Source organism: Ceratotherium simum, chromosome 22 (genome assembly GCF_057802395.1).
Source record: "Ceratotherium simum simum isolate JZ-2026a chromosome 22, ASM5780239v1, whole genome shotgun sequence".
NCBI lineage: Eukaryota > Metazoa > Chordata > Mammalia > Perissodactyla > Rhinocerotidae > Ceratotherium > Ceratotherium simum.
The window spans coordinates 26,608,080-26,634,770 of NC_141921.1; the positions used below are offsets into that span (position 1 = coordinate 26,608,080).

Consider the following 26,691-nt stretch of genomic DNA (forward strand, 5'->3'; position numbering starts at 1 on the left):
TACAATGGGGAAAAGAAAGTCTCTTCAACAAATGGTGTTGGGAAAACTGGATAGCCATATGCAAAAATGAAAGTAGACCCTTACCTTACACCATACACAAAAATTAACTCCAAATGGATTAAAGACTTGAATGTAAGACCTGAAACTGTGAAACTTCTAGAAGAAAACATAGGCAGTACGCTCTTCGACATCAGTCTTAGCAACATCTTTTCAAACACCACGTCTGACCGGGCAAGAGAAACAATAGAAAAAATAAACAAATGGGACTACATCAAACTAAAAAGCTTCTGCACAGCAAAGGAAACCATCAACAAAACGAAAAGACAACCTAACAACTGGGAGAAGATATTTGCAAACGATACTTCTGATAAGGGCTTAATCTCCAAAATATATAAAGAACTCATGCATCTTACCAACAAAAAACTACCAACCCAATTAAAAAATGGGCAAAAGACCTGAACAGACATTTCTCCAAAGAAGATATACAGATGGCCAACAGACACATGAAAAGATGTTCAAAATCACTAACTATCAGGGAAATGCAAATCAAAACTACAATGAGATATCACCTCACGCCCGTCAGAATGGCTATAATTAACAAGACAGGAAACATGTGTTGGAGAGGATGTGGAGAGAAGGGAACTCTCATACACTGCTGGTGGGAGTGCAAACTGGTGCAGCCACTATGGAAAACAGTATGGAGATTCCTCAAAAAATCAAGGATAGAACTACCATATGATCCAGCTATCCCACTGCTGGGTATTTATCCAAAGAACTTGAAAACACCAATTTGTAAAGGTACATGCACCCATGTGTTCATTGCAGCGTTATTCACAATAGCCAAGACTTGGAAGCAACCTAAGTGCCCATCAAGGGACGAATGGATAAAGAAGATGTGGTATATATACACAATGGAATACTACTCAGCCATAAGAAACGATGAAATCCAGCCATTTGTGACATCATGGATGGACATTGAGGGTATAATGCAAAGTGAAATAAGTCAGAGGGAGAAGGTCAAATACCGTATGAATTCCTTCATTAAGTAGTAGATAATAACAACAATAAACAAACACATAGGGACAGAGATTGGATTGGTGGTTACCAGAGGGGAAGGGGGGAGGGAGGAGGGTGAAAGGGATAATTCAGTACATGTGTGTGGTGATGGGTTGTAATTAGTATTTTGGTGGTGAACATGATGTAATCTATGCAGAAATAGAAGTACAATGATGTACACCTGAAATTCTTACAGTGTTATAAACCAATGTTACTGCAATAAACAAAAAATTAAAAAAAAAAAAAAAAAGAAAGCAAATAAGCAAATGCAGAGCCTGGCACCAATTTCCCTGAAGGCTGGGCCAGCCTGGATAAGTAAATGAGGAAGGAGAGTAATAATACTTCCTTACATTCAAACAGCACTTTAGTTTATCAAGATTTCTGTATCCCTTATCTTATAATAATCATCTAGTACGGTCAAAATTCAGGAATTATTATTCCCATTTTACAGATGAGAAAACTGCAACTCAGAGAAGTAAAGCGAGCTGACCCATGCTAAAGCGACAAGAATTTGTCTAACTCAGACTTTGGCGTTATTTCCACTTTGCTCTCTCTCAAAGATGCAGGCTTAGGAGGAGAAAAGAGAAAAACAAATCACTACAGAACCCTGGCATGCTGGAACGGACACTCTAGCTAGCAAGGAGGATTTGGGCAGAAGGCCTTCTAGACCTCAATCCTGATGCAAAAGCTTTTGTAACCCGAACAAAGAAAATCTAGTCCTCCAGCAGATGGCGTCGTTTTCACTGTGTATCTAACCTTGAGCTAGAGAACAAAGAACAATCACTTCAGAAGTTGTAGTTCTGGGCCGGCCTGGTGGCTTAGAGGTTATGTGCACGCGGTCCGCTACTGGCGGCCCGGGTGTGGATCCCGGGCGCGTACCGACGCACCACTTCTCTGGCCATGCTGAGGCCGCGTCCCACATACAGAAACTAGAAGGATGTGCAACTATGACATACAACTATCTACTGGGGCTTTGGGGAAGAAAAAAAGGAGGAGGATTGGCAATAGATGTTAGCTCAGAGCTTGTCTTCCTCAGCAAAAAGAGGAGGATTAGCACGGATGTTAGCTCAGGACTGATCTCCCTCACAAAAAAAAAAAAAAAAAAAAAAAAGAAGTTGTAGTTCAAGGGGAAAGTTGGGAGTTGGGATGAGGGGAGAAGATGGAAAGCCAGAAGTGAAACCAGCTTCTGGTCCCTCGACTGCTGGTCCCTCGACTGCATTCAAGGGAGAAGTGGAGCAGAAGATAAAAGGTGAAAAAATGACCCAGGAGTGTGAGCCACGACACACAGGCCAGGAGGGGCAAGGAAAAGAAGTCGTTACTCAAAACTGCTCTCTAGGAAAAGCACATATCCTGTGCTGCAGCAGCTAGCCCACCAATCTTCCCTATAGTTCTGAAACAGGATAGCAGCAGCCCAGCCAGCATGAGAGAAAAACAAAAACAAAACCTGAGGAGGAGGAATAACAGCAGCTAATAGTTCTTGAGTCCTTAATTTTCTAAATGCTGGGCTGCGCACTTTACATACATCATCTAACCTTCACAACTCTATTAAGTGGGCATAATTATCCCTATATTTTCAGGAAAGAAAATTATAACTTCAGAGCAGCTGACTGAAATAAAGTGACTTGCCCAAGCGGTAGAACCAGGATTTGATTCAGGCTGGGTCCCAGAGTGGACGTTCTTTTTGGCCCCGTCTATATTAAAGGCAGCACCTAACTTAGCACCTCCCTACTAAAACACATTGATTTGGCCAGAAACCAATCAAGCAAGCATTTATTTTTTGTATTTATTCTTAAGAATTATTCTTGAGGGCCGGCCCCGTGGCTTAGCGGTTAAGTGCGCACGCTCCGCTACTGGTGGCCCGGGTTCAGATCCCGGGCGCGCACCGACGCACGGCTTCTCCGGCCATGCTGAGGCCACATCCCACATACAGCAACTAGAAGGATGTGCAACTATGACATACAACTATCTACTGGGGCTTTGGGGAAAAAAAAAAAAAGAGGAGGATTTGCAATAGATGTTAGCTCAGAGCTGGTCTTCCTCAGCAAAAAGAAGACGATTAGCATGGATGTTAGCTCAGGGCTGATCTCCCTCACAAAAAATAAATAAATAAATAAATAAAAACTGTTTAAAAAAAGAATTATTCTTGAGAAATGATCATTCTTTTATTCCTGAGAAATGATTGATTCTCAAAAGATGATCTGATTCTCAAACTGATCTCTGAGGTGAACTTTTGGGAAGTAGGACAGCAGGTGATTCCTGGCTAGAATTTACTTATAAGGCACCAGGTCATCATAGCTTGGAAAGGGTAAGACCAGAAGAAAAAGGTATATTAATCAACTCACAAATATTTACTGAACCTCACTACCTACAAAGCACTTCAGAGAGCCCTAGTTACACAGTGTTGCTTAGGAAATAAGGAGAACACACAGATTTTTAATAGAATTCAGACAAACAGAGAGTACCTACTAGTGCAAAGCAGGAGTAGGAGATGCAAAGTAAACACACTCAGTAGTAGAGCCTGGCACCAATCCTCCAAACCTCAGCCAACCTCATCAAACAAGGGAAAGAGTACCTCCTTATAACCATACAGTACATTCATTCAACAAATATGTACTGAGTACCTTCTATGAGCCAGGAATATCTATTAATTAATTTGTTTCTTGTAATGGCTGAGTGAGGTTAGAAATCAGGGATCACGAGCCTTCAAAGAACAAATGATCTAATCAAGGAGAAAGACTAATTAAGATACTAGGCAGTCCATGGAAGTGATGTAAGAAAAGTACAAAAAACATGCCATGGACACACAAGGGAAAGAAATCGATTATGTCTGAGGAATCTGAGGACGGCTCCACGAAGGATATGTCATGTGTTGTACTTCTGAAGGATGAACATGGTTTTAGCAGGTGGAGTGATGGTGGCAGTGCTGATGAAGAAGGGAAGTGAGAGGCCGGCCCAGTGGCGTAGTGGTTAAGTTCGGTGTGCTCAGCTTCAGTGGCCCAGGTTCACGGGTTCAGATCCTGGATACAGATCTACATCACTCATCAAGCCATGCTGTGGCAGCGACCCACATACAAAATTGAAGAAGACAGGCACAGATGTTAGCTCAGGGCAAATCATCTTCCTCACACACACAAAAAAAGAAGTAAAGTGAGGGCCTTCCAGCCAGATGGAAGACAGGATGAGGCAACGGCTTGAAAGACCTTTTGGAGTGACAAACTAACCTGTGTGGCTTATTTACTGTGCACTGGATCCCACCCCCTCTTCTACTCAAAGACATCGGTCCAGGAGTTGTCCCCTCTCTCCTTCATCAATTTTTCCCTCTTTACTGGTTCATTCCCAGCAATAAATAAACATGCTATAATAGTTCCCATTTTTAAAAAAACCCTCCTAAACAATTTTAACCAGGTTGTCACCCCACCACTCTACTGAAACAGCTCTTGTCAAAGTTACCAATGACCTCCACATGGCCAAGTCCCTGGTCAATTCTTGGGCCTCATTTACTTGATCAATTAGTCAAATTTGACATATTCCACCTTCCTTAGACCACATTCCTCACTTAACTTCCAAGTCCTCAAATCCCTTCTCTTCCCTATATTTACTCTCCAGGTAATCTCATGTATGAACTTAAATACTATCTACCGTAGATGACTTTCAAATTTATATCTCTTATCCAGGCCTCTCCTTTGAACTCCAAACTATACATACATCCAACTGCCTACTCTACATGGCCGCGTGGATATCTGATAGGCATCTCAACTCCTATGCCCCGCCCCCTCCCAAACCTTTTCCCCTGCAGCTTACTTTCGCATCTTCATAGACAGCAACTCAAACTAAACCCCTGGTTGCTCCCCACTCACACTTACTTCTGCATTCCTTCTCTTAACTCAAATCTTCCAGTTAGTCCAAACACCTTGCCGTCATCTTCACTGTTATCTTTCCTACCTCAACAAATTCTGTCAGCTCTACCTCCAAAATAAATCCACACTTCAACTTCCTTCTCACCACCTCCACTGCTATCATTCTAGTCCAAGCCACCATCATCTCTCACTTGGATTATTAATATTGTCTATTAACTAGCTTGCTGCTTCCACCCTTGCCTTCTGACCACCTAGTTTCCACACACAACTCAGAAAAATTCTCTTAAAAGGTAAGTCGGATCATGTCTTCCCTCTAGTACAAAACCTCTGACATCCATTTCACTCTAAATGAAAGCTGAAGTCTTCATATTCTCCCGTGCGGCCTTCCATGATCTGGTTTCCTCTTTCTCTCTTATTCACTTCACTCCAGTCACAACGGCCTCCTTACTGTTCCTTAAACAAGCCAAGCTCATTCCCACCATCTAGCTATTGCACTTGCTGAAATGCTCTCTCTCCACTTATCTGAGTAGCTAGCTTCCTCACTTGCTTCAAATATCCACTCAGACAATGCTTTATGAGAAAGGCCTGCGATTACCACCCTATCTAAACTGGCAAGTCAACTATCCCCCCTACTGCCATTCCACTCTTCCCTAGCTCTTATAACCAAATTAATTTTTCTCCATAGCACTTATCACTACTTGACATATTAGTATTATTTTGTATTTGTTTACCAGTTCATTGTCTATAACCCCCATTTGAATGTAAGTACCATGAAGATAGGGATTTTACCTGTTTTGTTCACCATTGTACCTGCAGAGACTACAACAGAGCTTGGCACATAGTAGAAGCTCTTTTAATGAATGAGATTGGAGTACAGTGTGTGTGGGAAGGGACTGGTGACAGATGATGCTGGGAAGTTGGACAGACTGTGAAGTTTTAAAGAAACTCAGACTTTATTCCATAGAAGAAGGGGAATCCCTGAAGGCTTCTGAGCAGACTACACTGGACAACTCTCTGCGCTCTACCAGAATGGGCCCAGGACTAGCAACCTCTCTCTCAGATAGGTACCAGAAGAAGTTCTCAGGACAATAGGACAGAGCCAGCACTGTAGCCAAGGAATGACACTCCTATTTCTGTTCTATAGACAGTATAGCAGAGAATAATTATAGCAGCCATATCAAAAGAAAAAAATTATATTCTGGATCAAATATAGCTAAACTTCACTATAACCAGTGGTCAGCCTGATTCCCAAGGCAAATGCTTCCTCATAATACAGCACTGATTCAGAAAGACCCATAATGGCATATGATAGGTGAAAGAAGTCAGCAAAGCACAGACCACAGGTTCACGGGAAGATTACCCAGCTTCACTATAAAAAATCTATATTCCTATTTTACCAACCATTTCATATCCCATTTCCATAATCATGCCCAACAAATATAACTTTCAATTTTCAGACACAGGGACAAAAATTGTCATGGTACCGAATAGGTATATAGAACTAAACCAATGCATATTAGATTTTTGGACAAGGGCATGCATTCAATACATGTTTGTTTGAAAAAGAGGTGACGGGCTCAAGGCTAGGAAGATCTCTTACCGCTGCCCCTCCTCCCTTCATTATTACCTACCAGCAGCAGCAGGAGTCCGTCCCTACTACTCTCCAAACTGAGGGGAAATCTCACCAAGTGAAAGAACCTGAGGAGCTACAGAGAGCAGAGATTATGGAGTCGATCTATGCAAAGGTAGCTAGCACATGCCTATTATGTGCCAGGAATTATATGGAACAGGTGACATTCTTTCTCTATCCTGGGCCATTTCCCAGTTCCCCAACATGCCTAGCACCTTCTCTCGTCTTAGAGGCTTTACATTAGACATTCTCTTCCAGCAGACTGCAGAAAGAAGTGGGACAATGAAGCAGTCTTGTGAAGAAGCAGAGATGAGGACCCAATAGCCTGTTTCTGACTTTCCGGTTCCAGTTCTGGGTGGCCCAATCAAGAACCTGTTTGCAGACACGATCTTATATACTTATACTTCATTTCCTGTCATCGGATTTCTATGAGAGCCAATATCCCCCTTGGAGTGAGTGTCTGTCCTTTGCCACCAGATATACTTTGAGTGTTTTATCTTTCTCCTCATGCTATTAGCTGCTTGAGTGTAGGTGCTATGCATAACCTTTATTTCATGTGACTTGCCTACCACATATGTCTTCCACACACTAGGCACTCCTGTTACCAGCTGACCTATTCGGCAACATGGACTGCTGATAGTATCTCCCTCCAGATGAACCTACTCGGTTCCACATTTGGCTCCCAGGGCCAACTAGTGCTGGAACAGGTGTTAGAATCTGCCACTCTCATGCACTCCAAAACATCCATCTCAAGTAGAAGTTTTTACTGTTGGAATCAAAGATTTAGAGGGTGAAAGGAAACAGACAGGAGGCCTTAAATCTTGACTTACGGTTGTGAACAGAAATAGATCAGTAGATAACATCAGATGGTTGCTAAGGGTAGCTGGTGACAGACCAAAAACTGGCAAAAAAAGTGACCTTATGAGGCCTGTTAAGTCAAGCACCTAATACAATGCATAATAGACATGTATGAGGCACTCAATATGTATTTGTTGAGTAAATAAATAATTGAAGAGCTAAATGAATTAATGGTTGAAGTGTGGTATACAGAAAAAAATATTGAAGACCTGGGTTATTTCAGTACTGTCTCTTATAGTTGCATGACTTCAAGTGAGATAATTTCTCTTAACCTCTATTTTCTTAATGTGTAAAATGGTGGAATAATAATACCTACTCTGGCTACTTCATAGGATTGTACAAGGACAAAACAAAATAAAAAATATGAAGATATTTTATAAACTGTAAGTACTAAGCAAATATAAGGCATAAAAGATAATGAAGAGATTAACAATGAGGTGAAAAGACAATGATGCTAGATGCTATCTTGGTAGAAACAATGCGCATCAAGGGGGAAGTTTTAACAGTTTCAACTCCCTAGAGCACTTTTAATCAAAGAAGACTCATGAGTTAGAAGTTTGTATACACAAAGGTACTTTAAAAAATAATAGGGCATGACGATTATTACTGCCATTGTTTATCAGACCATTCCTCTACTAAGTGAAGAGAGATGGAGGGTAGGATAATGGGTTGACTAAGCAGGTCTAAAGAGCCTCATACCTTGCAGATCCTTAGTAATTGTTTTGGTGAACTGAAATACGCATCTCAAAGCAGCTTTAGAAATAAAGCAATAACTAATTGCACCAGATGTATTAAGCAATACAAAAACAACTTAGCCAAAGACCCAAAGAAGTGAGATATCCATATACCGCTTTAGAAATCTGACACATACAGTTTACCCCCTAAAGGGTTAAAAGAGAAAGAAAAATTCATGGAACATATAAATAGAATCACAGTTAAGAATCTAGCTCTACTAAAGAAGTAAAATTACCTGTTTGCAGACATGATCTTTCATGTAGAAAATCCTAAAGATTCCACACAAAAAGCTAGTCAGAACTAGCAAATAAATTCAGCGAAGTTGCAGGATACAAAATCAAGACACAAAAATCAGCTGCATTTCTATACACTAAGAATGAGCAATCCAAAAAGAAAAGTAAGAAAACAATTCCATTGACAATAGCATCAAAAAGAATAAAACGCTTAGGAATAAATTTAACCAATAAAGCAAAAAGACTTGTACACTGAAAACTACAAAACACTGCTGAAAGAAATTAAAGACAACACAAATAAATCCCAATGACACTTTTTGCAGAAATAGAAAAATCCATCCTGGGCCAGCCCCGTGGCTTAGCCATTAAGTGCGCATGCTCTGCTACTGGGGGCCCGGGTGCGGATCCCGGGTGCGCACCGATGCACCGCTTCTCCGGCCATGCTGAAGCCGCGTCCCACATACAGCAACTAGAAGGATGTGCAACTATGACATACAACTACTGGGACTTTGGGGAAAAAAAAGAGGATTGGCAATGGATGTTAGCTCACAGCCAGTCTTCCTCAGCAAAAAGAGGAGGATTAGCATGGATGTTAGCTCAGGGCTGATCTTCCTCACAAAAAAAAAGAGAAAGAAAAAAAGAAAAACCCATCCTAAAATTCATATAGAGTTTCAAGGGACCCCAAATAGGCAAAATAATCTTGAAAAAGAACGAAGTTGGAGGACTCACATTTCCTGATTTCAAAACTTAATACAAAGTTAGAGTAATCGAAACAGTGTAGCACTGACATAAAGAGAGACATAGACCAACAGAATAGAAAAGAGAGCCAGAAATAAACCCTTACGTATATGGTCAATTTTTAACAAGGATGCCAAAACCAATGGGGAAAGGACAGTCTTTTCAATAAATGGTGCTGGGAAAACTGGATAATCCACACGTAAAAAAATGAAGTTGGAACCTTATTTTACACCATATGCAAAAAAACCTCAAAATGGACCAAAATCTAAATCTAAGAGTTAAAACTATAAAACTCTTAGAAGAAAACAGAAGGAAAAGCTTCATGACGTTGGATTTGGCAATGATTTCTTGAATATAACACCAAAAGTACAGGAAACAATAAGTTGGACTTCGTCAAGATTAAAAATTTTGTGCATCAAAAGACACTATCAGGGAGGCCGGCCCCGTGGCCTGGTGGTTGAGTTTGGCACACTCTGCTTCAGCGGCCTGGGTTTGGTTCCTGGGCACAGACCTACACCACTCATTGGCGGCCATGCTGTGGTGGTGACCCATATACAAAATGGAGGAAGATTGGCACAGATGTTAGCTGAGGGCAAATCTTCCTCAGCAAAAAAAAAAAAAAAAAGACTATCATGTGAATATACTTAACACTACTACTGAACCATATACTTAAAAATGGTTAAGATGGGCCGGCCCCGTGGCTTAGCGGTTAAGTGCGCGCGCTCTGATGCTGGCGGCGCGGGTTCGGATCCCGGGAGCGCCCCGAGGCACCACTTCTCCGTCCAACGCGAGGCCGAGTCCCACGTACAGCAACTAGAAGGATGTGAACCTATGACGTACAACTATCTACTGGGGCTTTGGGGGGAAGAACTGAATAAATAAAATCTTTAAAAAAAAAAAAAAAAAAAAAAAAAAATGGTTAAGATGGTAAGTTTTATGTGTAGTTTTACCACAATTTTTTTAAAAATGTAAATCTGAAAAAAAAAAATAGGAGACGTCAGCATCATGGCGGAGTGAGCTTCCCTCATTGAACTCTCCCTCTCTAAGACACAACAAAAAAGACATTCATATTCCAACAGAAGCTATTCACACAACACAGGGGACGTCTGAGGCACCCAGGCAGCCGTACACCCGAGGACAAAGGTGCTGGAATCCCCAGAGGAAGTGGAAGGAGTGCTCAGTCTCCAGCTGACTTGGTGCCAGCAACTTCGGCCCACCGCACTCCAGTTCCAGCTTCTTTGTCCCAGTGGCACTCCAGCTCCTCCTTCTTTGGCCCAGCGCCGCTCCAGCTCTTCCTTCTTTGGCCCAGTGGCGCTCCAGCTCCTCCTTCTTCGGCCCAGCACACACCAGTTCCAGCTTCTTCGGCCCAGCGGCGCTCCAGCCCCTGCTTCTGTGGCCCAGTGGCACTTAGGCTGCAGCTGCTTCAACCCACCCGCACCCGAGCCCCAGCTGCTTCGGCCTAGCTGCACTCCAGTCTCAGCTGTTCCCACACTCCAGCTCCAGCTGTTCCCACGCTTCCCCCGCAGCAGCCTCCACTCAGCCATGCCTCAGATCAGCCAGGGGCTGACGAGAGTGCCTGCGGACTGAGGCAGGCCAGAATACACAGCCCTTGACCCCCACCCAGCGGCAGCAAGAGGAAACTGCAACCATATATTTTCACTATGAGGAAAAGTAAGCCAACACCGACAGGCACCATGCAAAAATATATTAAATCTCCAGACCAAAAGGAAAATGACAAGCATCCAGAAGTCAACCCAGAAAGCACAGAAATGTATAAGCTTAACAACAGAGAATTCAAAATAGCCATCATAAAAAACCTTAATGAAATACAAGAAAACACAGACAGACAATTCAATGAAATCAGGAGTTTCTTCACAAAAGAGATTGAAACCGTAAAAAAAAAACCAATGAGAAATCTTAGAGATGAAAAACACAATAGAGGAGATAAAGACAAATCTGGAAGCCTTAAGCATCAGAGCTGACAATATGGAGGAAAGAATTAGCAATATTGAGGACAGCAATGCAGAAATGCACCAGATGGAGGAGGAAAGAGAACTAAGACTAGAAACAAATGAAGAAACTCTCCGAGAAATATCCGACTCAATTAGGAAATCCAACATAAGGATTATAGGTATTCCAGAGGGAGAAGAGAGGGAAAAAGGAGCAGAGAACTTGTTCAAAGAAATAATATCTGAGAACTTCCCAAACCTGGGGAAGGAGCCTGAAAAAAAAAAAATAGGACACTATCAACAGAGTGAAAAGGCAATCCATAGAATGGGAGAAAATATTTACAAGAAGTCAGATATCTGAAAAGGGACTGATATGCAGAATATACAAAGAACTCCTTGAACCCAGTGTCTGTACCTGAACCCAGTCTCTGACTACAAAGCCTCTGTTTTTAAGCAACAGCTACTAGTAGCTGACATACATTGGGCTTTGCTGTATGCCAGGCACCGTGCTCAGAGTTTTACATGCATTGTCTCATCTTAACAACTTTAAGAAACAGATGCTGGGGCTAGCCCGGTGGCGTAGTGGTTAAGTGCATGTGCTCCGCTGCAGCGGCCCGGGGTTCGGATCCCAGGCGCGCACCAACACACTGCTTGTCAAGCCATGCTGTGGCGGTGTCCCATACAAAGTGGAGGAAGATGAGCACAGATGTTAGCTCAGGGCCAGTCTTCCTCAGCAAAAAGAGGAGGATTGGCAGATGTTAGCTCAGGGCAGATCTTCCTCACAAAAAAAAAAAAAAAAAAAAGAAGAAGTAGATGCTTATTATTGTTATTTTACAAATAGGGAAACAGAGTTAGAGAAGTTTAGTAATTAACTTAAGTTTCACAGCGAGGAGGTGACCAAGCTGAGATTAGAACCCCTGCAGTTTGTCTCCACAGCCCAGGTTCTTAAGTACCACCCTCTACTGCCTCCAAAAATGCAATTCCTCAGCATCCATCTGATGTAATTTTGTCCACACATCGCAAATAAGTATTATAAGACTGAATGGCAAAAATGGAAAGATGCTTATGACAAAGTAAAAAAGCAGGAAACAAAATCGTACATACATTTTGATTACAACTCGGTAAAACATGCATTTGAAAACAGCTGGTAGAAAATAGGTGCCACCATAATACAGATTCTGGTAAAGTAGTGAGATTATGGGTTGCCTTTCTTTTGTTTTATATTTAAATAATGACGTTAGATAGCAGAAACTTCTCTTTTTCCTCTTTAAATCAAGTCCTCAGACCTCTACGAGGAAGGCTCTAGAATCACTAGCATCAAGAACAAAGGTATGTAAGGCCAAGCCATGTGTTCAGAAATAAGCAACACTGCAGGCAAGGTGGGTCTGGGGTTGCCTCTGAGAGGGAGCCAGGCTAAATCTGGCAATGCTGAAGGTTTGCAGAAGGTTTCTAGAGGGCAGCGCTTGAAGTAGGGGCTTTCGTTAATTTCTATTTCTTTGGTTGACAGGAGAACAGTACCAAACTAAAATAATATCCCTACTGCTCTAAAGCAGTGTTTTCCAAGTGCCAGTCATTCCCATAATATTGCCATGATTTTTACTCCATGTGTTTACAACCTATTTTTTTACTTAAAATTTTTCTTAAAATTTGATTGCTTTTCTTTTTATTTTAAAAAGTTTTACTTAAAAAGGAAACTTTAGGGGCCAGCTCTGTGGCTTAGCGGTTGGGTGTGCGCGCTCCGCTGCTGGCGGCCCAGGTTCGGATCTCGGGCGCGCACCGACGCACTGCTTCTCCGGCCATGCTGAGGCAGCGCCCCACACACAGCAACTAGAAGGATGTGCAACTATGACATACAACTATCTGCTGGGGCTTTGGGGAAAAAAAGGAGAAGGATTGGCAATGGATGTTGGCTCAGAGACAGTCTTCCTCAGCAAAAAGAGGAGGATTGGCATGGATGTTAGCTCAGGCCTGATCTTCCTCAGGATTAAAAAAAAAAAAAAAAATGAAACTTTATAACACAACTGTAAATAGAAAACTTGCATCCCTTGCCTTAAGTAGAAGGTAACTGTAAAAATAAATACTGTACATAAAAAAGACAAAACAATGTTTTAGCTAGTTATAATTTACTGCCTGCTAAAGACAGCAGCTGAAGAGGTAGGGTTAGACGGTTTGTTTTTACAGAAGGCGGTTTGGATTTTACGTACAATGGGAAATCATTGAAGGATTTTAAACAGGAAGAGATATGGTCTGATTGAACATTTTAACAACCCTCTCTTGGGAATTAAAAAAAATGAGAAAAGACACAGAAGAACTGAACTGAACACCACCATCATCTACTTTTACCCAATTGACAATTATAAAACACTACCTCTACAGGAACCCATGTGCACTGTTGGTAGGAATGTGAAAAGAGTGAAAAACAGTATGGTGGTTCCTCAAAAGAAATCAAAATAGAATTACCATATGATCCAGCAACTCTACTTCTTGGTATATACCCAAAGGAATTGAAAGCAGAGGCTCGAAGAAACATTTGTCCACTATGTTCACAGCAGCATTATTCACAAGAGCCAAGAGGTGGAAGCAACCCAGGTGTCAAGGACAGATGAATGGATAAGCAAAACATGCTATATCCATGCAATGGAATATTACTCAGTCTTAAAAAGGAAGGAAATTCTGACATATGCCAGCACATGGACGAACCTTGAGGACATTATATTAAGTCAAATAAGCCAGTCACAAAAAGACAAATACTGTATGATTCCACTTATATGAGGTTCCTAGAGTAGTCTAAATCATAGAGACAGAAAATAGAGTGGTGGTTACCAGGTGCTGGAGGGAGGGGAGAACGAGGAGTTATTGTTTAATGGGTATAGAGTTTCAGTTTTGCAAGATAAAGAGAGTTCTGGAGATGGATGATGATGATAATTGCAAAACGATATGAATTTACTTAATGCCAAAGAAGTGCATACTTAAAAATGGTTAAGATGGTAAAATTTATGTTATGTATATTTTACAATTGAAAAAAAATGCAAAAATCACTACACCCAAAGGCTGCAGATTTCAGATTGAGCAATTTGGTGAATGGTGATCTATTCACTGAGACAGGGCAGATTGTGGAAGGAGCAGCTTTGAGTGGGAACATTAAAGAGTTTTGAGGTGTGGTAAGCTTGATGCCAACCCAACAATCAGACATAGATGTCAAGAAGGCAGTCAGATATCTAAGTTTGAAGCTCTACAGAAAAAGTCAGGGACTTTTACAGATTTGGATAAAAATAAGATACAAGTACTTAATTTGGGGATTATTAGCATATAAATGGTATTCAAAACAACCGGACAGGATGAGATTACCTAGAGAGAAGGTAGTTAGAGAAGATAAGGGAGTAAGTAATAAGACAGCCTCGGAGCACTCCAACACTCAGTTAAAGCAGAGGATGAAAAATCATTAATAACGAACAGAATCAAGCAGTGAGATAAAGAAGTTGCCTTTATAATTTTATTTATTTATTTCTTTTTCCCCAAAGCCCCAGTAGATAGTTGTATGTCGTAGTTGCACATCCTTCTAGTTGCTGTATGTGAGACGTGGCCTCAGCATGGCCGGAGAAGCGGTGTGTTGGTGCGCACCCAGGATCTGAACCCGGGCCGCCAGAAGCGGAGCGCGTGCACTTAACCGCTAAGCCACGGGGCCGGCCCCAAGAAGTTGCCTTTAAAAAAACAAAAATTAGATGCCAGACTCAGGCCCTGTGAATTTGGTACTAAGAGGCAGAGGGCAAATAGGTATTTTTAAAATCTCCCTAGGCCTGTTCAATAGTCTGAATGTGAATGAGAGATATGAGGGGATAAAATGCACAGTAGCAGTAGGAGGGGGAGGAAGAAACAGAATTGAGATACTTAAAAGATACCACTGACAGGACTTGGTGACTGACTAGATGTGGGATGGAAAGGAGGGAAAATAAATGACATACTGGTTTCTTTATTGGGAGACTGGCAGGTATTGCCGCCATTAAAACAAGTAATACAGGATAGAAGGCTAGAAACCGGGGTTTTGATTGTTGTTTTCATGGTGTTGGGGAGTGGGGGTGAGGAGGGAGGAAGGCTGAAGAAGAGATAACGATAGTCATGACAGCCCACATGAATTAAGCACATACTCGTCAGTGCTTTACATCTATTTTTGGGAGCTGGGCATCCCTCTGCAAGGAACACTGTCATCAAAGATCACAGCAACCCCGACTTTGAAAATTAAGGAACTGAAGTTAGGGAGCCCAAAGTTACATAGCTGGTCAGTAGCACAGAAGGGCCTCAAACCTAAGCCTGACGGACTCCGAGCCAAAGTTTGAGGTCCCTGTGGGATACCAGTTAGGGATGGGAAAGTCATCAACGCAGCTGAAGTCTTAGGAGGGATGCGATCACTCAGGGAGAGAATATACAGATCAATAAACTATTATTCATATACTTGGCTAATTCTTATAATGGTACAACGGGCTTTTTACCTCACCTATAAAATGAAGAATACTTAATTTGTAGATAATGCCCCCTGAGGGCAAGGACCTTATCACAGTTTTGTATTCCTAGGTTTGCAATGCCTGGAACAAAATGATTACTAACAACAGTTTGCTGAAGCCTTAAAAAAACAAAACAAAACAAAACCCCAAAACTTAATAACTGGCCACAATTAGAAAAATACTACATGACATGAAAACAACTATTTCCTAATCAAACTGTAGCACAGTTTTCTTCATTTCCTCTCTGTAGCATGCTACAAATGCACTGTTTTTTTCTGTACCACAATAACGTCTATTTTTTATATAGTGTTCCGCTATAAGTAGCAGATAGGAGACTGAACTCAGTGAGACAGGCACTCTTACCCACTGCTGGGAACAGATGAGTCCTTTCTGGAAAGACAATTTGTCACATAAATGTATCAAGAGCCTTAAAGCACTAACTCAGTAATCTTACTTAGGAATTCATCCAAAGAAAACAATAAGAGATGTGGCCAAAGATTTAGGTTGAAAGTAATCAAAAATATCCAACAATAGAAAAATTATTAAATAAAACATCCTACAGCCATTGGATAGAATATCGTATGTTGCTCTTATTTTTTTTTTTTTTAATTTTATTTATTTATCTCCCCCCAAAGCCCCAGCAGATAGTTGTAGGTCATAGCTGCACATCCTTCTAGTTGCTGTATGTGGGACGCGGCCTCAGCATGGCTGGAGAAGCGGTGCGTCGGTGCGCGCCCGGGACTGAACCGGGGCCACCGGCAGCGGAGCGCGCGCACTTAACCGCTAAGCCACGAGGCCGGCCCAACGTATGTTGCTCTTAAATCAAGTTTTTGAAGAACATTTAAGGATACCAAAAAATGTTTTTGATAAGTATAATGAAAAAAGCAGGATATAAACTATATCTAGTAAGACCATAATTTTGTGTTTATATGTATATGTAGCTAAATATATACATAAAAACTATTATTACCTAGAAAAAAGATTGGAATATACCAAACATACCACAAGAGTCTCTCTGGGTTGGAAAGATTACAGGAGATCCCAATATTCTTTGTTTTTCAGCATTTCTAAAATTTCTGCAAAAAGTACATTTTCATTTTAAAACAAAAAAATGTGATAAAATAAAGGCAAGACAGCACTCACTTTCTTTCTTTTTCTAGAATTCCTCGTGGGGTCAGGCTTCTCAAACTCTGCTGACTTTGCCTCTTCTTTCTCCTCTTCCTCATCAGGTATCAGAGAGTATTTGGTCCCACCTGGTTGCATGAAACAATCCTTTGCAAAGTGGCCTGCAAGAGAAGTAGAAGAGGTAGGGAGGGAAGAAGCAGTCTCTGCTCTCAGCAGTGCGTCTTCCCCAGAGGCTCCTGTAAGGGGCCAGCTGTTGCAAGAGATATTACTAAGTTCATTCAGAGCAGCTGTGGGATTCAGGGCAGCTTTTCTGTCACCTCAAGATGGCATTGCTCACTCAACCAGAGCCAGACCAGCAGCTGGTCCTAGAGCAGTGGGAACCACTGGCACTGCTTTGGAAACAGCAGAGGATATGAGGATGCAGGCTTGCACTGCCCTCCATTAGCAACGGGGCTTAGTAATTTTTAAAGATCTATTTGGAACTTATTCCTGACAACGCAAGGCTGCTCCAGAGAGCAGAAGGCTTAGCAGAAGGAGCCAAGTGGCAGGCCAAGCCCTAAAGGAAGATAGCTCTTAGGCAGCTGGCAGGCAGGCAGCATTCACATCCAAGCTCACACAAAGAGACAGGCACAGTCACCTTGGGGCACTCAACATTCACAGACTGTCAGGTCTGGCAAGGGCCTTAGAGATCATCAAATCCAACACTGCATTCGCAGAGGATATGAAGGCCCAGAGTACAGAAGTAGCTCAAGGTCACACAGATAGCAGCAGAGCTAAAACTCACCTGGGGGCTTGTGCCTCCCGGCCCTGTGCTCTTTCTGCTGCACCAAAACTAACCACCTTTGGCCTGACCTTTGCAGTCTGGGCCGAATTTCACCTCTCTTTATTCTTCTCTGCCTCATGTAACACCTGGTGGATACAAGGTGAAGGTAAGAGGACCCCACCCTTCCTGAGCCTATAGTACTATCCAGACCTTTCACAGATGGGACCCTTTAACAGACGCTACAGGGCTGGTTTTGCCTGAGCTTCTTGTAGATCCGGTCTCAGGGGCAAAGGGGATTTGATGAGATCATCAACAAGCTGTGTGTAAATTACTTTGCAACTCTGAGTCCAGAAGCTGGATGGTGCCTGGAAGTGAAATGCAGCATAGAGTTTTCCAAAAATCTGTAATGTTCCCATAATTCCCCTGAGGAAGTATTCTTCTCTCAATTTCATTTTTCCCTTCCTCCCTCTACATTAATGATAAATAGGGGCTTAAACCCCACAACCTCAACCAAGGCACAAATCTGCTACCAGCTGTTGTAGAACAATCAAGACAGGAGCATAAAGGGAAGGCTAGGGAGCAGGGGTGACAAATTGAGGTCACTCTGAAAATGAGAAGCTGGCAATCCCTCTCATTATAGCTCCAACAAGGGAAGTCAGGCTGAAAGAGCTCTTTAATATTTGAGTAAGACTAGAGGAAACCTGAGGAAACAGAGCTGAAAGGAAGTGACTAGCCTGTATTCCTGATTACTAAAAGGATATTGTATTCAGAACTCTGAAGTTAAAGAGAAAAAGATGAGCAAGAAAGGGTTGGACATGGATCCCTAAGGAATACATTTCCAAGTCATTTAATGTTTGCAGCAGAACAATAATGGTCCTTAGAGATAACAATTGAGAGTGTTAATCATAATCAACCCTCTTCCCCTCCTGGCACAGTACATGGGGACCTTGCCCAGCCAGGGCATCAGCTGCAGAGGTGGGAGTGGTGGTAGGGGTGCTATAGTAGCCGGCAGGGCCGGCACTCAGAAAATGAAACAGAAAAAGCATCAAGCCATGAACTCTGACGTGAGTCTAGTAGGAATAACAGCATGAGCAGGTGAGGCCATCACTTGACTGAAAAACACGGTGAACTAAACTCACACTAGCTGCCTCCCTCATCCAGTAAGGGGTCCGTCCACAAGGAGAGAGAGACGGAAATGACAGAGGCATCACCTTACCTTTACAGCCACACTTCTTGCAGGTGGTGTTCAGGACAGCCTCGAGGGTGATCTTCTGCCCAGTGTAATCCTGGAAGGACCGCCTCCGCCTCTCTTCTTGCCTGTAATGAAAAAGATACTGACTCTTGGTCCTCTTAAGAGATGTGGCCAGAGATACTACAAAGTAATGCTGTATGTGGTTTTTTGTTGTTTTGGCAGGGAAGAGAGAGAAAGAAGGAAAAGCATTGGGCATAAGGAGACAGGTAGTAAAAGCAATGACGTGAAATAGACAATTTTTTCATTTAGGACAAGGCTCTGAATTAATAATTGAGACTAGCCCTCATCTCACCGATGCACAAAGGATGAAGATATACTCATCTCGCTAAGCCCCCTACAACGCTTACAAGGTCACTCATTGGTTTAAAAAACTTTCAAAGACTTCCTTGAAAATCAAGTCCAAATTCCTGACCTTGGTATTCGAGGCCTTTCAGTTTCTCTCTATTTTCCAGCCTCATCTTTACTTGTACAATATGCTCCAGCCAAACCAGACTATTTTACCTTCTCCAGATGGTTCACTGCTTTTGCTCAGCCAGTTCTCTCTGAAATGCTCTGCTTCCCCTCTTTACTCCCACCTCATCACTTCACCACACCCAAACATTTCAAGGCTCAGCTCAGTTACCACCTCTGGTCCTATCAAGTCTTCTTCCCTGAGCCCCTCAGCCAGAATTAACCTCTCTTTTTTCACATTCCTGTAGCACTTTTTTAAAATTCTACACTTTAGACCAAAGTATAATATACATACATAAAAGTGTTCATAAGTACACAGCTCGATTGATATTCACCATCTGAACATATCCATGTAATCCTTACTCGGATCAAGAAACAAAACATTATCAGCACCTCACAAGACCCTCTAGTAACCTAACCATGCCTCCCCCAAGGGTAACCACTATTCTAATAGCATAAATTTGTTTTACCTATTTTTGTAAATTATATAAATGGAATCATAGAGTATGAACCCTTCTGTGTCTGGCCTCTTTTGCTTGTTTGTGAGATCCATCCATATTGTTGTGTGCAGTTATGGATCATTCATTTTCGATGCTGTGAAGTATTTTGCTGTTGACGGGTATTTGAGTAATTTCTATTATGAACAGTGCTCTTAAGAACTGTCTACCACATGTCTTTTCGTGAACATATATGGATGCATTTCTTTTGGGAGATGCCTCTTTCTCATAGGAGTGGACCACTGGGCTGCAGGGCATCAGCTTTAGTAGACATTGCCAGATAGTTTCCATAGTGTGTCTACCAGTTACACTCCTACCAGCAGGGCCCAAGTGCCCCAGCTGTCATAGCTTTTACCTTTTCTACCTTTACTATAACACACAGTCCCTGCACACAGAAGGTATTCAGAAAATGTTTAATTGAGGAGTATCACCTCCATCACTCTCTTTCAAACTCTAATTTTATCCTATACACGCTTCAATCCTAGCACATATCACACTTTATTGCACCATATATTTATGTTTCTTCTCTACATCGGGAGCCTTTTTTACAATATCTTACCTGTGTTTGTTTCCCTGGCATCTTAGCCCAAGGCTTGGCAAGCAATAGCATCAACAATTGTTTGTCGAAATTTCTTTGCTCTTCACCCAAAATATTTTTTCTTTACCTGAATCTCTTTAACCTTGAACTCTGACTTTCCCTAAGACTTTTTAACCATTCACCAGGTCTCTACAGAGTCCAGCAAAAACAGAGAAATATTCTGCCAAAAGAGCCACATTACCCAGAGAAATGCAGGATAAAAATATCAAAGCAGAACAAAGCTACTCACTTCACATATTTTAGCCAACAGTTTCATGGGATTTATAGGCTCAACAGAAGAAACAGAGAGGACAAAGATACTCCACATTCTGTCCCATTCATTCTTCAAAGTTCAGCTCAAATATCGCATCTTCTATACAACACTCCCTGCTATCACAGGCAGAGTTAACTACTCATTTTATTTTGTTAGATTTGTTTACATTTTGCATCACCCTCTGTACCACGAGCAGGACTTCAAAGGTAAAGTCTATGTCTTATTCTTTATATCTGAGCGGGGAGCACACCGTCTAGGACACCACTGTACAACAGAATGCGATGATGGATATATTCTATAAATATGTCTGTACTATTGACTATTTATGTCTGATTATTTACATCTGTGGCTACGGAGCACTTAAAATGTGGTTAGTGTGATTGAGGAATTGGATATTAAATTTAAATGTTTAATGTCTGGGTATTAATTGGATATTAAATTTATTTAATTTTAATTAATTTACATTTAAATAGCCATGTGTGACTAATGGCTACCCAGTTGGGCAGTGCTGACAAGCATATGATTTAAGTTCTGAAAATGTCCACTCAAATTCCTAGCTTTTGCCCTAGAAGAATCTTCCTCAAAGAACAGAGTGTCATCTGTCTGGTATGGATCACAGGAGAGGGTCCCTCCAAAGAGTGAAGCTTGAGTAACAAAAACCAAGGCACGGAGAGGGGGGTGGAGAGAGAAATGGGGAATTACTTATCAACCGGCATTAAGTTTCAGTTAAGCAACAGGAATACATTCTAGAGATCTGCTGCACAACATTGTACCTACGTCAACAATACTGTATTGTACCCTTAAAAATTTGTTAAAAGGGTAGATCTCACGTTAAGTGTTCTTACCACAATAAGATAAATTTTTTTTAAAAAAACAGGCAGGATCTTGGGGACATAATTTGAGCAAGTCACAAACTCCATGGCTTTCAGGTATCCTTATTTGTAGAGCTGAGTTTCCAGAAGCTGAGTTGCAGCTTAAGCAAACCCTCATTATAATCAATTCCAATACTCTGTGGATTCTAGCACACTAGCCAAATCATACCTCCCACCCAACACTCAATTCCACAAATGCATCACCCACCACATGTCTCTCTTTCTGTCCTCATTGCCATCATGCTAGTTTAGGCCTCATTACATTTCACCTGAACAGTAATAATCCCCTTACTGGTCTCCCTGCCTCCAATTTTCCTCCTCCAATCCATCCAGCACACATAGTTGGATTAATCTTTCTTTTTTTCAGTTCAACTAATAGGTGGCAAGTGCCAGTGCTAGTACCAGTGATATATTAAAATGATAGTACATGGTCCTTTTCCTCAAGGAGCTTATAGTCTAGCAGCAGAGAGAGACATATAAATGGAAAATGATAAGTGTGGTGAATCATAAATCATCTTCTTTCTAAAGACTGTATAATGCTGGCTAAAGCTAACTGGAAACTGCTTTTAGCCCCTTTCCATTTGTAGACTCACTTATTAGATGACCTTGTTAATCCTTGAGGGCCTGAAGGAATGAAATATAAGACAGCTAGATTTTGATGGAAAATGAAAGGTAGCTGACAAACTGTGGCTGGAGACAGCATGAGGATATTGAGCATAACAGGGCAAGGCCAGAGAATGGGGTACTTGGAGAGATTGATCTGATCAGGAGCCTCTCCCATTCAAAGGCTGTAAAAAAATTCAGATTCTTTGACCTATATTCCAAGTTCTCCACAATCCAACCCCAACCTATCTTTCAAGCCTTATATTCTAGCACTTGACCTTCTCTCCTTAAACAAGACTCCTGAATGTACCATGTCCTTTCCTGACTCAAGCCTTTCCTCAAACCATTTCTTCTGCCTGGAATACCATTCCTTCCCCTGCTGTCTGACAAAATCTCATCCACTCTTCAAGACCTTGTTCAAATGCCACCTCTTCTCTGACCATCAGGACCTGAAATCAACTCTTCCACTTCAAGGTAATTTCTAGAATCCTTTCTTTAAACCACTCTTTTAGCATTTATTATATGTTGCCTTATATTAAAGTTATTTGCATAATTATCTCATGACACTAGGCAGTAAGGTCCTTAGGCAGAAACCTTGGTATTGCCATTGGACCTCATGTAGACTATGAACCCAATAAATATCTGTTGAGTAAATGAGTAAATGGACGCTCCAAAGAATCCTGTGCTACACAGACTCATTAAAAAGCATAAAAAGGGGGCTGGCCCAGTGGCGCAGCAGTTAAGTTGACACACTCCGCTTCAGTGGCCCAGGGTTCGTGGGTTCAGATCCTGGGTATGGACCTATACATGCTCATCAAACCATGCTGTGGCAGTGACCCACATACAAAATAAAGGAAGACTGGCACAGATGTTAGCTCAGGGATCATCTTCCTCAAGCAAAAAGAGGAAGACTGGCAACAGACATTAGCTCAGGGACAATCTTCCTCACCAAAAAAAAAAAAGCATAAAAAGCACTAACCAGATGACTGCTACACATCAGGCACTATGGGAGATAAAGATAAGATGTGGCCCCTGTTCTCCTGGGTCTTATATATTCTTTCAAAAGAAAAGGCGTGAGGGGCGAGCTCGGTGGCATAGGAGTTAAGTACGCTGGCTCCACTTTGGCGGCCCAGGGTCTGCAGGTTTGGATCCTGGATGCGCACTGACGCACCACTTGTCAAGCCATGCTGTGGCACCGTCCCACATAAAATAGAAGAAGATGGGCACAGATGTTAGCCCAGGGCCAATCTTCCTCAGCAAAAAGAGGAGGACTGGCATCGGATATTAGCTCAGGGCTAATCTTCCTCACAAAAATGAAAAAAAGAAAGAAGAAAAGGTGTGATAATCTCAGACATTTTTTTTTTTTGTATAATTTTATTTTATTTATTTATTTTTCCCCCAAAGCCCCAGTAGATAGTTGTATGTCATAGCTGCACATCCTTCTAGTTGCTGTATGTGGGACGCGGCCTCAGCATGGCCTGAGAAGTGGTGCGTCAGTGCACGCCCGGGATCCGAACCTGGGCCGCCAGCAGCAGAGCGTGTGCACTTAACCGCTACGCCACGGGGCCGGCCTCAGACATTTTAAAACAATAACTACAAAGTAGTTACTGAATATTGTTTCTACTATAGACTAGAAACTAAGCTGGGCTCTTTACAAACAAGATTTTACTTAAATCATTCTAGCATGTCTGAGATGTAGGTGTCATTACCTCCATTTCATAGCGAGAAGCTGAGCTTCAGAGAGGCTAGGTAATCTGCTGCAAGGTCATATACTAGTTTGGGGCAGAACTAGGACTCTTTCCAATTCAAGTCTAACTCTAAAATTTGCCAGTACTCCGCTACGCTATGCTTCTTTCCTGAATGCAGCGCTAGAAACAGTTTACAACAAAAGTTACTGTTTTAGCCACTTGGTTATTACTAGAAATAGCCTATATAGAGAGACATGTACAGCACAAAACCAAGGAGCCCTTTCCCTTCCCTACCCTTGTTTTGAGAAAGAGAGGTAGCTCTTTTATCTTACTTGTTTTATATTTTACCCTTATAAAGGTGGCTTTGGGAAATTTTACTGCTTTTTAATAAGTCTGCATAGCATAGGATTCTTCAAAGCAGAAGCAATTTATTACAATGCAATCAGTAAGTGCCAGACTTAAATAACATTTCTGAGCTCTGAGTTATAAAAGATTTCTACTGTAACTAGAAAGTGTTTTGTCAATAATCAGCCCTATAAACATGTCAATATTTAAAGGCTAAACTACAGAAGTATGAAAAACTCTGTAAGTCACATGCAACATCTAGAAGCATCATATGTTGAAAAGGGCACTAGCTTTAATGTCAAGGAGACCTAGCTTCAAGTCCTTGACCCACTATAACTTACCATATAACCACAGGCAAGTTATTTATCACCAAGCATCAAGCTAGAAACTAGGAATATAAAGCAAAATGGAGAAAAGACCCATTTTGCAGGTTGTTACAAGCTTTAGACACACTAATGTATATAAACTGCCTTCCATGATGCCTGGCACTCAGTATGTATTCAATAAATATCACTTCCTTTCCTTTTAGGCAAAATTCCTTCGTATCCAAAGTGATTTTGCTCAGAATTATAAACATAAGGGTTTCCAAACTTTTCACCACCAAGATCCCACTCAAATAACATTTATTATTTTTTTCTTGTTTTTTAAAATTAATCAATAACATAACAGCCACTGACGGTACCTGATTAGCATGAGATAAACAATGTGATATTTATCATCAAAAGCCACAAAATAATGTCATGTTTAACCTGAGGATAATGTATGTATGATTGGGGTTGGCTTTCTGAAACACTGGAAATAGTTCATAAGCCCCCAAGACTCCTTCAACGGATCTAGGGATCTAGGAACCTCTAGTTAGAAATCACTGGCATATATTCAAGAAAGATTTTGAGACAGACAGCAATTTCCCTGTATCACCAGACATTATCCTACATAGACAGAAAATCTTCCATTCCTAAATGAAAGGTCAGAAGAGCCAATGAAAGTAGTCTTGTGTTCAGAACACAGTGTATACCAAGATGCAGGAGTCTAAACCCCACTGGAGTTGCTCCTAGATTACCCTACCCTCCCATGTGGTCTCTACCTCTCAGCACCATTGGTAGGAGAGCGGCAAATAAGAGGTAATTCATGAATGCTTGCTGGCTAACTGGTTAAAGGTCAGAAGCAGAAACAGAGTAAGAGGAAAGAAATAAAACCACTGATGGAGCACATCTATGCCAGGAGCTTTGCATGCTAGCATTTCATCTTAGAACTCTACGCAGTAAAGTGTTATCTATAACACTTTATACCCCTAAAAACCAAAGATCACAAAGGTCACATAACTCATCAATATCATAAAGTCTATAAATGGTAGAGTTCCCAGGTCAGCCTGATTCTCTGGAGCATTCTGTGGTTTGAGAGGTAGAAGGGTTTTAGCCTTTCTAAACCTTTTACCTACTCAATGATAACGTTGTTGGGGTCGAGGTCTTTCCCAGTCCCTTGGTTGACAACTTTCATGGAAAGGGATACTTTTATCCTGTCATTTTTCATCTGAAAAAGACAAAATCAAGGTCACCAAAAGCTCGAAGTACATCATTTAGACTGTTGGTCTAAAATTATCTAAGAATCAAAGCTTTTATCATCCTAACAAACACTGAGCTCCTCTAATGGCCGCCATCCTGGGCTAAGAACATTGGGAGTGTTAATAGGCACAACAGGCAAATCCTGTGGCAGAAGCATTTTAGGAAATGGTTTTCATCTCATTCTTGTCCCTCTGGAGGGGAAAGACACAAAAGGTTGCTCAGAAATCCAAGGCCTGTGGAGGTAACCAGGCAGAAAATAAAAGCTGTTTCTTCCAGGTAACTTCAGCATAATGATCGGTTCAGAGATTCAGGAACCCAGAATGGGTTTCAGAACATTCCAGTAGACTAGATCTCCTTTAGGATTTTGGTCTAGAGCTTCTTTAAACATGAAGACAATTTTTAGGCACCTTGGTCTTCTTTCGCTTCCTGCAGCGCTTGAAGCCCGTCTTCACTTCAGAGTCTTTGCATCAGCTGTTCTCTTTGCCTGGAATACCATTATCCCAAATTTTCACATGACTTGCTCCTTTTCCTTCAGGTCTCAGCTCCTACACCATCTCCTCAGAAAGCCCATTCCTGACCACTTCATCTAAATCTACCTCTGATATTGTTTGAACACATTATAGCACTTATTATAATCTGCAATTATTTTTAATTATTTTAGTTTACTTTTTATTTGTCTCTTCCAGTTATAGACTACATAAGCTCCGTAACAGCTGGGATCATTTATGTCTGGTTCACTCTTGTATCCCTCAGACCTAGGACACAGTAAGCACTCACATATTGTTGAGTTATATCTCTTTCAGATCTGTCTCCCCGGCCATTCTCTGGGAGAAGAGCAGGCCTCAGCGTATGTGCACATTTCTCCTGTGGTCTGCCCACACACACAGCCCACATGCCCTCAAGTGTGTTGTTCTTAACAGGGTCCTTCAGAGCTTTCTCACTTCCCTCACGATGCATGGTGCCAGGTATTAGGAAAAATGACTGTAAACTCTATGTTCTTTTTTGTTTTGGTCCAAATTGAAGTGTACCTGGTAGGTATTCTTTGAAGTGTGTAATAAAGACTAGTCCCATAGATTCAGTTTCCCTTCTCTCTTTTTGTTTCTTTACTTTTTTGGTTTTTCTTCCCAT

At 41.5% G+C, this 26,691-nt stretch overlaps 1 protein-coding gene across 3 annotated transcripts in view; it reads right to left on the reverse strand.

The window, feature by feature from the left end:
- The window catches only part of ZCCHC17 (zinc finger CCHC-type containing 17), a 65,308-nt gene that overhangs the window by 9,620 nt on the left and 28,997 nt on the right, over positions 1 to 26,691 (reverse strand). For 2 of the 3 annotated variants that reach the window (XM_087446403.1, XM_087446404.1), the window contains exons 5-8: positions 25,440 to 25,531; positions 18,660 to 18,760; positions 16,699 to 16,841; positions 14,539 to 14,757 (exon numbers count right to left, since the gene is read on the reverse strand). In XM_087446403.1, the coding sequence (XP_087302529.1) occupies positions 14,554 to 14,757; positions 16,699 to 16,841; positions 18,660 to 18,760; positions 25,440 to 25,531 (540 nt within the window). In that variant the 3' untranslated portion in view covers positions 14,539 to 14,553. Of the gene's footprint in view, positions 1 to 14,538; positions 14,758 to 16,698; positions 16,842 to 18,659; positions 18,761 to 25,439; positions 25,532 to 26,691 lie in introns of those variants that run through there. The other variant, XM_004425863.3, reaches the window with a different exon arrangement.